This window comes from Pieris rapae, chromosome 12 (genome assembly GCF_905147795.1).
Source record: "Pieris rapae chromosome 12, ilPieRapa1.1, whole genome shotgun sequence".
In the NCBI taxonomy this organism is placed as follows: Eukaryota; Metazoa; Arthropoda; class Insecta; order Lepidoptera; family Pieridae; genus Pieris; species Pieris rapae.
Window position 1 is genome coordinate 4424760 of NC_059520.1, and position 12226 is coordinate 4436985.

Sequence of the window (12226 nt, forward strand, 5' to 3'; positions counted from 1 at the left end):
GACAAGCTTTATTAGAAGAGCACGCGATTAGTTATATTGTATGTTATATTAATAAACCTTTGATTTAAACGTCTATATAATCAAAGTAAAATACATAAATTTACACAGTTTGGCTCTAAAATAAGAAAAGAGGCATTCTGACTAATGAAACATTTTGACAATATTTAAATTAAATATATAAAAAAAGTTAACTGGAACTATTCCCAAAATATAAACTTAAACTAATTAACTTGATAAAGGACGTGCTTTAATATGCACTACTTCCTGCATTCTGAAACAGATCACTCAATTCGTATGTTGTCTAAATAAATTAGATGTTTTTGTAGCGCCCATGACGTCAAGATTGAGACTTGAGATACGTCTGGGAATACGAGCTTCAGTGTAGTTTAGTCCTCTTCTAAAACATCTGAATTTTGTTATGTGAAGGTAGATTAGTCATCGTTATCATAACATGCACACATCTTCGTGAAAAGGACCATCAAAACGTAGTTGCTTTATTTGTAATAAATGTTTATTAAAACGTTATTATTATCTGTGTATTTATTTTATGTTCCTAATGAAAAAAATATTCGTTACAATCTTCTTAACCGAACAATCTGTAGTAATAAAGGTGTAATAATTGTAATAAGTGTAAATAATTATCTATTATTACAGCCAAGTTTCGTAATATCACTTGAGTCATTGTGGGCCGTCTTTTAATTGAGAGATATGAACATTATTTGTATAGTTTTATATGGATTTGGATAAGACCGACACGTTTTCTCAGGTACACAAAATAATACAGGGTGGCGCAATAGGACGTGCATATTTCGTCATCTTTTTTCACGGGGTTAACAGTGCGCGAGCGAAGATAGTGGCACTCATGGAGTTTAAGTAACCATGAGTCACTTCTACGGGAAGCGTCACGCTTTTTGTGTTTGCACGTTTTACAGTCGTTTATACATCTTTACAAGGCGAATGTATTGTTCTGAATATGGATTAAAACACATTAATGAAGCTCCGAGTGCAAATTTAATGAAAATATGGATAAAGCGTTTTGAAGATACCGGTTCCACGTTGAAACCACCAGCAAAGAACACCACCAACCAAGAATCCTGTGGTCCTAGAGGTTCTTGGACGACCTCACATACCCATTACATATTGACCTTACATATTACAATATTGAGAGGGTGAAGGAGGTCAGTAGGAAAAAATCCGCAAGTGTCTGCTCGGAAGCGATCAGCGGCTGTAAAGTTGTCGCGATGAAGTTTGAAGTTGGATGTTAAACTGCAAGTGTATTTAAAGCAAGCAAGGCAATCAGACCAAATATTTTTACTGCAATAAAGTTTATATTGAGATGTTATTTAGAAAAATAGAACTAGAATTTCACTAAGGCAAAAAAACCTGAAATTAAAAAAATTGTTTAACATTATTATTTACCGATACACGTTTTTGACGTTCGTAATACATATAATTATAATAACTTTTTGCAATAACAGATCTCTAGTCCAACCGGTTTTCTTGGCTAACGCAATTGCAGTACAAAGTACCTAATACAGTATAATTTTTTAATATTTTTTCCTGTAAAGGATTTTGGCAATAAGGCCGCTCATTTCTGATCTTTGTCTTCCTTTATTTTTCTCCTGTTTTCAATGTAAATACAGTGTATTATATTTTTTCTAACATTTAATTCTCTAAAGTGTATGTTTATAACCATATAAATGAATCCGTTCCATAAAAAATAGAGTAAAGGGCAAACAAGAGGTCAACGGCCCCTATATATTTTAGTAATGTGATTTATACAGACTGTGAATAAATTATATGTCAAACGCATATATGACTAATGATTACGGCTTAAGGATGGATTTCGATAAGGAAATACAAGAGGAAAATCAGTTATGGATAATGACGGTCTGGAGTTTCAGAAAATTTAAAATACACGTACCCTACCCATGTGCTAGATTTTATGGCATATTTTCCTTCAGTTTTTGGGAAATAACATCACATACACCGCTGGCACAGCAAAAAACAGTGTTATTTTTTCAGAAGAGTCTAGCTTAAAAAATCGAATGTCGAATGAAAAGATGTTTTAGCAAGCTGTTCATTTTGCTGATGTAAAGATTTGTAAAAAATATGTAAATTAATAAATAGCGTTTTAAGTTCTGAGCCTGGTCGTAATATTGGGTTATCAAAAAGAGCTTCTAAAATATTGGAACGCTAAATAACAGCAGATATTTCCGAGCGAGAACTAAACAAAAGTTTCAAAGGGTTACTAAAATAGAGAAATGCTGTAAAAAAAATTATGTTGCAAAAACATAATGTTCATAAATTATTTTTAATCTTTTACAGAGAATAAACCTACATTTTATAAAACAACAATTTTATTATCAGCCACTAAGGTTTGAGTTTAATTTGATACATATTGTTAGTAATATTGCTTATCAACAAATCATTTGATAAGACATATATATATACGTAGACAGGAAAATTAACACTGAACTTGCGAACATTAGAGAAACAAGACATTATTGCTTCATATAGTTATCATCACTACGAGATGATGGACGTCCAAACATATAAACCAATTTTACAGTGGTTCTTATATATAACTGTTTTCGTTCTTGGTTTAGTTTATTGGTTGGTGAAGAAAAATTTCAATTATTGGTCAAATCGTGGTATTGAATATGTGAAGCCATCATTTCCCCTCGGAAACTTAGGTTTTATTATGAGAAAAAGTTTTTGGGACTTTTGTAATGAATTAAAAGATAAATATCGGAGTGACTACGTTGGTATATTTTTGGCATGGAAACCGGCATTATTCGTACAAACAGCTGAACTCGCAAGGAAAGTTTTGGTGAAGGACCACGACAGTTTTCAGGACAGATATTTGTACTCAGGACACTCAGATCCTCTTGGCTCCTTGAACTTGTTCACTGTAAAGGTAAGTACCTAGTACCATTGACAAGTTTACTAAAACTTTATTCGTTAACTAAATTATTCCAGACTTCATTTAATTTGAAATGAGATGTAGAGTTTAGATTGTTCTAATTAAATTCAGTTGTTGTGTTTAAGACTTGTTCGTTGAAATTTAAAATTGAACCTTTAATTTTCTTAATACGATTAGAAAAGGTGTTAAAAAATAATAATATAATAATAATAATAAAAATAGCGTTTGATAGCTAACTTCATACTTTCGACATTATTTTTAAACTGAATTACACACTTAAGTAAACAGGTTTATTTTATGTAAGTTAAAACAATGTATAAAACTATGATTCGATTTTAGTAGAAAATTAAAATTCTATTATAATTATATCGGGTAGCGCAATAGAACGTGCGTTTATTAAGTATAGGTTTAAAAAAATAAATACAAAAGGGAGAGTTGAAATAAAATATAGAATGATTCGGTAATTAAATGAAGTTAATTTTTTAAAATAACATCATCTAAATGACGGCCCTCTGGAAGACATCATTCGTCTAAACGCGAATGCAGATTTGTGAAAACTCTTGTCAATAAATCTGGGGTGATAAAGCCCGCGAAAAATGATGACGAAATATGCACGTTCTATTGCACCACCGTGTATTAATGTATTTTATCATTTTATGGACCTGGTATTGTTACCCTTTTGGTACCTTTTCGCGTCAAGTCATAAAAATAATATTTTCCTCGTGTAGTACTTATAATGTTTCTTACTAAATCTAATGAAATATGTTTGATTTAGAATCCAATATGGGCGCAGATGAGACAAGAACTGTCGCCAATGTTCACTTCTTTGAGGCTAAAGAAAATTACCGAATTGATGAATATAAACTCGGAGCACCTCGTACAAAAGGTTCAGAGAGACTACGTCGACAATAAGAAATGTGTCAATTTAAAGGTATATTTTTTTAACTTGTTTTTATTAGTCAAAGGTGTACACAGGTCGTTAACATATCGGTGACGTTACGTATTAATTCGCGTTTCATGTTTTGACTGACGGTAATAATACAAAAATAATTTGCTAATGATTCACATGATTCTATTCTTACATATATTAACTACTAAATTAAAAAAAAAATCTTTTTCACACTCACAACTAAAAATAATTATCTCCTAAGGAATAAGATAAGACCAATGTTTAACACAGTGGATTAAATTTAATAATTAATTGAAATTGAATCATTAAAAACAATATAATAAATTGATGTTTAAACAGGAACTATTCTCAATGTACACGTCCGATACAGTTGCATACAGTGTTTTTGGCATACGAGTAAGCGTGCTCAATGACCAGCTGTCACCACTATGGGCCATTACTAGTCACATGGTGAAGTGGACATTCTGGCGTGGTCTGGAATTCACAATGATATTCTTCGTGCCGGCTGTCGCGGCGTTTTTCAGGTGGGCTATTCATTACATTAGGCTTACGCCCCTGCTTCGCACGGGTGGACATTTTTTTTTTAAATTTTGTAGATATTGATATGTTCTTTAATATTGTGGAACATTTTTTTCTATCATCAATAGATTTCGCAGCGCATGTGATGAGAGATATTTTATAGGATTTTAATAGAATTTGTAATATCGGTCCAATACTCCTTGAGCCATTTCGTTACAAACATACTTAAATACAAATCTTTCCCCTTTACAATATCAGTACAAATATGAACATTGGTGCAATGACCTTTTAAGTGCACAACTAAAGCAATTTATTAAAATATGTTACGCAGGCGTATCAATACTTAACTAGATCACACAATCTTATAAAAGCGACACACTTTTGATGAATATTATAGTATTTAAAGTCATAGACCCTTATTTAAAAAAAGTTAATCTGTCTCTTTTGTTTCATAATTGTTTTATACTCTGTCTAATTGTGTTCATAAGAACTAATCAGTGGCGCTACAAGTTTCGTCTGGACCTCCTATTTTTCTCTATCTGCAAGATGCGTTGTAGAGCTGTGTGTGTGAATGTGTGGCATTTCTTAGAACCAAAGACAAAAACAGAAGCGTGACCTACTTGCCTATTAGAAAAAAACAAATAATCACGAACCAGATATCTAACGCTCAAAACTTAAAAGGTTCTTAATAAATATTTTATTAATAGCTTAATAGTACTCGTTACCATGAAAAAAAATTAAGCTGTGTTTGATTGACGTTTAAAGGAAATGCGTTAATTAGCATTCAATAAATCAATGAAATATTTATATCCTAATATAACCAGAAAACTTTTTACAGAATGAAGTTCTTTTCGGCTCCGGCTTCGGAGTATATTAAAAAGATTTTCTGGAATGTAGCTGAGGAAAGAAAAAGTAAGGGGACAAGTAACGACAAGGACCTCGTAAACCATCTTTTAAAATTGAAGGACAATTTGAAGCTTCCTGCTAATTCTGATGCTGGTAAGTTAAACTAGTTTCGTTCTTAGCCCTGGCTAAGTACTAATTGAAATTGCTCAAAACAAAAACTAATCGATATTGGTTCGAAGGGAGAAGGAAGTAGAGACTTTAAATTATCCAAATGTATTGCAGACATCCTGAACAAGAACTGTATGACTGTAACCAAATAATAATGAATTACTGTATTCTTTTGATATATTTTACGATTATGATATATCTCTTTTCAGACCTAGCCGACAATTTAATGTTAGCTCAAGCAGCTGTATTCATTCTTGGCTCCGTGGAAACTTCGTCGACGACACTTTCGTACTGCCTCCACGAACTCGCATACCATCCCGAGGAACAGGTATTTCATTAGCTTGTAGTTTAACTATTTGAGTTGCCTCAAAGTTAATTTGAGACTTTAGTTTCGCATTCCGATTTTTGCTAAGCGTTTAATGAAAATTACTTGAATAACGACGTACGACTAAAACTTAAATACCGTAACATTCTTATCCAAAATCTATACCGAATCTTAAAAGATAGTTCAGCGTATTACATTGTGATTAAATACTACTTAACTTCATGGCTACTCCATTTTTTTGTGAAAATCAATAAAAAGTTACTTAGGTAAGTGTAAAGTCAATCACTCAAAATAAATCGTAAAATTAATATCATCTTATGCTGTGCGTGCTTCGTTAGATTCGGGAATACGACTATTAGCTGCACTACCATTAAACTACTAAAAAAGACTAACTGAGCCACTCTGAGTATTAATAAATTAATACGACTGTCACGTCGTTTAGTGATTAAAAAAGCCTCGACACAATCATACCAACGAAATATGCCAGCAATGATGAAAGAAGTTATTATTATGAAATCCAATTGCATATTTCTGTCAGCTCCTCTGCGCGCTTGATACGAAAAGTAAAAGGGAAAATTTAAGAAGAAATTACGTTCGAAAGTAACCCTACTATTAATTACTATAAAGAATATATATAAATACGAAAGTAACTACAATAAGTTACCTACCTGAATATATATTCTATATATTTCGACTTAACAATATAAATATCATACCTTTAAATAAGAATGTTTTTCAAATTATTTTAAAAACGACACGATAGTAACTAACGCATTCAATAGCGGTTCATTATGTCTAGAAAGGCAGCTAAGCTCCTATATAACTTACAGGAAATATTATTTAATGAAATCGACGAAGCGTACAAACGCACAGGAAAATCCATTCTTGAGTACGATGACCTCATGGAGCTAAAGTATTTGTCTGGATGTTTAAGAGGTATGTTTTTTTCCTCGTTTGCCCTTTCCTTAAACTGCTTATAATTGTATAAGTTCATAAATTGCCGCAATAGGAAAAAACAAGATTTGCAACGTAAAATATACAACGGTACAGATTCTGTGAACATTTTATACCGCTAACAAACTTGATAGCTGTTGATTACTTCTCCGGTAGCTAATATATAAATAGCACTCCAACATATTGTGCATGTTCAACTTTATAGTTTGCTTGTGAATTAGGTAAAATTACACGTATAAAAGAATTAATTTTAGTACCAAAATCAACCATTACATTCTGTGTATCAATATGATACACAAAGTATGAATGTAATTCTTCATTTTAATCTGGCATCTACAATGTAACTACTTAATTACGTGCACATACATATCAATTAAAATTAATGTTATAATTAATTTGCAGCTGTAAACTTTTGTACAATTATGTCTGTATCACTAAACAAAATGTACCAGTCCATATTTTTTTAACTATAGCATAAACATTTTAACATGTTATTCACACTAAAAAGTTACTAATGATGGGGCCTCAAGGTCTACATCACAGTACTTACAAAGAAACTTTAAAGAAAAAAGAAAAATTACTTTTACTTAATTTTAGAAAAATTACTTATTAAGAAACCTTTAATAAAGAGAATTTAAGAATCTAAAAGAAGTCTATATTTGTGAATTATATGTGTGTTTGTAGAACGACCTTCTTATTAAAGATCGCATGTATTTACAGAAACAATGCGAAAATTTCCTCCAGTCGCGTATTTAGATCGGATATGTAACAAGCGGTATTCGTTGAACGATGACGTCGTTATCGAAAAGGGTACCCCAGTGTTCGTGAATGTGTTGGCCATACATTACGACGAGAAGAACTTTCCAGAACCAAATAAATGGAAACCTGAAAGGTTCACAGCCGCTTCAGACAGTGATAATCTCCAATTGACATTTATGCCATTTGGAGAGGGACCACGATTTTGTATAGGTAACTATTTTTTATATCTATTCATAGATTCAGTGATCTTCGAAAGTAAAATGTACTTTACCTTTTTGTTTGTAAAATAGGCGTAAATTGGATTTTAGATCAATTCTGTTTTTACTATCAATGCTACATATTATATTGTATAGTATACGTATATTTTATTGCAGAATACCTCACTCAAACATTGCGATAAACTATTTACAATTAATATTTGCCGCTTGACATTGACATATTCGTTTAGGATTTTTTTTTTCTATGAGATTTTACCTTAGGTCTTAGGAAAATCAAAACAAAAGCTTATGCATCCGTAATTGCCCGCCCGCATTAGCTCCGTTATCCACGTGACGATCGTCACAAAAACGTTAATTAAAATAAAGAACTCAAACACACTAATATGTTTATAATTATAACCGATACCCGTGAATTTGCTCACGTAGACACGTAGTATGTTAAAATAATAACATTAAGGTTATTACTGTAATTACCAAAAAATATTGTTTCCGTGTCATGACTGATATCACATAATTTGCGTGTTAATTATTATCGTTATTAATCATAATCATTTTTAGTATTAATGTCAATAGTCGGATTGATGATTTAAAATTGGTTCGATAATTCATTCTTAATATGACATAATTATAATCCAGCGGTGCTGCAACCCTAAATGGGCGTTTGTCTCACCTTTGATCATGTCTTTGATCATTTTATTTTGCACAAACCCTCAGTGGTCTAAGGGTAACATTAAAAAACGTATTGAATGTAACATATGGTCAAACTTTACACTAGGTTTGAATACTTTTGTAACAGCAAGCGTTAATTAAACATATACAAATAAAAATTCATAGGAACGGACGAATTGATTTCAGGGTCAGGTACTTCTATTCTATAACAATTCAATCATGTATTACGTGTACAGAACAGTTTTATCCTTAAATCGAGGGCCTACTAATATCTATTTAGCATAAAGCTTATCATTGTAATGATTAATAAATCGTATTTATTTTAATTTTATTCTGAAAATTAATTTAAATCAGAATATTTATTTTGTTCTTATGTTTACAATTTAAATAGTTTTCTTATATATAAGCACGCAACGTAATGTTGAATACGTTTATATCGCATGTAATTGACCGAATAATCCATTATTTTCCAATATATTCGTGTAAATTAAGAAATATTGTATTTGCAGGAAAGCGATACGGTATGATGCAGATGCGAACGGCTCTAGCAAAACTCGTGCATAAATATAAATTGGAGCCCTCAGTGCCTTATGACGTGGAAAGCGACCCTTACAGTGTGATTTTAGCACCAGCTGATGGTGGAAGTGTCAAATTTGTACCTCGATAAAAACTACTTGTAGGAATTATGTATTATTCGTATTTATTTATTTATTTATTACCTTTAATATTATTAATATATCATATGCTCAATGTTTTGTTAACCTTGTATGTAATGCCCAAAATAAAAAATATACTATACGTACTTTTTAGGACTTATTACCGTTCTATATATATATTGTTTGTTTGTTATATATTCATCATCATCATTAATGGTTGTACAGCCCTATGATGCATTAGCCTACATTTATGAGATCTTGTATGTCTTGCGTCCATCTTCAAACACCTAGGCTCCTAAACAACTCCATCCAACTAACGCACTATCTGCCGGGTTTTCTCACACTAGTGTGACTTCAGTTGGCGTTCTGTCATCCGTCATTCTGTGCTCATGTCCCAACCACTTGAGCATGTTACACATGATATTGGTGAGACCAAGGGTGTTATTATATGAAGCGAATACATAGTCGCAAACAGGACCAAATAAAAAAGTAATGTATGTTACACCAGAATAAATTGTACCCAGATAAAAGCGATACAAAATATGCATTTTATAATTTATTAAAATTATGATTTTTATTTACTTTTATTTAAAAAAACTAACAAAAATCAAAATTGTAAAACACGAATGAAAATGTGGAAAACATACATACTTAGATAGTTAATTTTAATAAAAACGATTTTATTCATTTCGGTACTTATCGAAGAGGATTATACAATTTTGTGTTATGTATATTGTATAGTATTCGCAGTATTCCTTCCAGAAGCACAGAAGTCTGCTGGCCACTTCACAGTCTCCACCGAGTGACCTCACTGTTCCGTGTTATGTATATTAATTAGAATTCAAACATACCTGCCATACCATTATATTCTAAATATACCTGATATTTAGAATAGACCCGTACTTTGTAGTCGATATATTTGCCACATTTATATTTGCTAAGATACAATATTGCGGAATAAAACAAGACAGGCGTTAAGTTTATTGAATAAAAAGACATTTACATAAATAGACAATAAAATGCGCAATCAAAAATAGTTGAAATCGTAATTAGATATAATAAAAATTTCTTAATTTAAAACTAAACAAACAATTCTGAAATTCAACCTGAGAATACAGTTTTGGCTTACGAAATGTATTCGACATTAAATTACCATAATTTGTAATATGTTACATATGACTTAAATATGACGAAGTTGACAAACTCTTTGATAACATAGCTGATATTTTCATATCCTAAGCAGAAATCCCGGTACAGCGAGTGCATGTCTGGCGGAGCTCATCACACTCCAGGAGCCACAGGAACAAGCTTCATCAATGGATTTACTACCGTTTATCGTTACATTATGTTTTGACCTTATTTTTATTTCACCCGGCATTCAAAATACGATTTTAATCATAAATCATCATAATAGATCAAGTGTAGTTGCAAAAAAATAATGAAAATATATATAAAATTCATCTCTGGAGTAAATTCTGCTTAAAAATCGCAAGGGATATCAATAAAGGATTTTCTTATTAAGAATATTTTTGCTGATGTAAATGAGGCTTCTGCATATGCACTGATAAAAATAATAGTTACGACCTCCACAGTAGTATCTGTAATCTGACGTCTGTGTAAAGAACCAATAAACGAACTACATATACATACTTATAATATTACATTCAGAAAGGTATGACTTCCGTTTGTCAAAACATATGGCGCCATAATCTCGTTTTTAAATTTTACCTTGGGTTTTTTATTTATTATTCAAGCGGTTATCGAGCAAATTTTGAAGTTAAAGTGTTTGTAAATTAAAAGGACGAATTACAAAAACTAATATGTACATTGCGTGGATGCACTTGTTGGTTAAGTGTTATAAATACATAAGTAAAAAAATATTAAATCCTCTTTTTAAATTAAAAATGAAGAAAACGTTACAGTTCTGAGAGTAAAAAAAGCTCTGATACAATCTAACATCGAAAATGTGTAGTAGAAATAAATTAAATTGCAGTTCTGTGATGTGTGATCACTGTTATTAGTACTACATTAGAATATTCTATATCCTTGTATTGTTACGACGATAATACTAATTGTCAGTGGACATCGTGACACGCTTCTGAATGTCCAATGTCACTTTAATTATTTATAACCTAGGTGTGCAGTGTTTTATGTCAAACTTCATCTTGCCGGTCATTGTAGTATTCTGGGTCAATGTCAACCAGTATTATTTAGATTAGTATCAAAAAACAACATGTCACTTTAGTTGAACTGAAAAATCTTGTCAGATTAAAAATAAAATAAGTCGCTTTGCGTCAACTTTGCTTGTGATTACTGCATTAATTAAAAAAAGGCAGTATCACTTGCGATGACAGTTAATAAAAACAAAATTATTATTACATAAAGCAACCCTTTAGTCTACTGATAAAAAATATATAGATAATATACTTGTGTATCTGCTGTGCTATATTTTACAAAATTCGTTGTCTATAAATAAGACAACATAGAAATTGATAGCGGCTATTTCAGTAAAAAAACATCTATCGACTGTAGCAATGGTTTTATTGCAGCCATGCTGTTGTTGTTGACTACTATATACTTGTTGACTACTATATACCCAATAAATAATCCAGAATCACAGATTGTTTTCATTTTGAGAACAAACCGTGACAGTCGATCGATCTCGTATCTGCATCCCAATCCCCCCCTACGAAGATAATCCATTTTTGGCGTCGGACAGAATGCAATCTCTTCGCTCATGATTCACTCATGATTGATAATCAATATAAAGCAAATAAAGTAAATAAAACTGTACAAATATTATTAAAATATACATGTCTATGTTTAAAACATATCAAATAGCTTTTTTTTTAATTATTTAAAAAACTGGTGTAAGTTAAAATATTAACTGCTTTATTCATACAAAGGTCTATCCCCATACACCGAGCCGACCTACTATGGATAGCTTGTATTCGCACACCTTTATCAATATTTGGATAAAAAGAGCTATCTCAGATAGTCAAAAATGCATTTAGATAGGTTATTGGGTTTGGCCGTAAGACGGACGGAAGTCCAACATTATTTAATGTTAAAATGTCTTAGAAAAAAATACAGTAATATTCAACCAATAAGCATCTTAAAAATTATGATTACGTTAAAATTGCATACCGTTCGCGAAACACTTATAACATTGTCTTAACATGGCAATGGCATCTTGTTAAAGATGATATATATGAGCTTTTCGCATAAATAAGTCATCAAAAAATCTGTTAATTATACCAGATAAATGGTCTCCAG

The 12226-nt window shown here is 31.4% G+C and overlaps 1 protein-coding gene across 1 annotated transcript; it reads left to right on the forward strand.

The window, feature by feature from the left end:
• Nucleotides 1-2469: 2469 nt before the first annotated feature.
• Nucleotides 2470-8980, forward strand: LOC110993760 (cytochrome P450 6k1). The gene is made up of 8 exons (XM_022260128.2): nucleotides 2470-2920; nucleotides 3702-3857; nucleotides 4176-4360; nucleotides 5194-5354; nucleotides 5579-5697; nucleotides 6525-6630; nucleotides 7369-7617; nucleotides 8804-8980. The coding sequence occupies exons 1-8, from the start codon at nucleotides 2537-2539 to the stop codon at nucleotides 8959-8961; spliced, it is 1518 nt and encodes a 505-aa protein (XP_022115820.2). The 5' UTR covers nucleotides 2470-2536; the 3' UTR covers nucleotides 8962-8980.
• Nucleotides 8981-12226: the final 3246 nt, after the last annotated feature.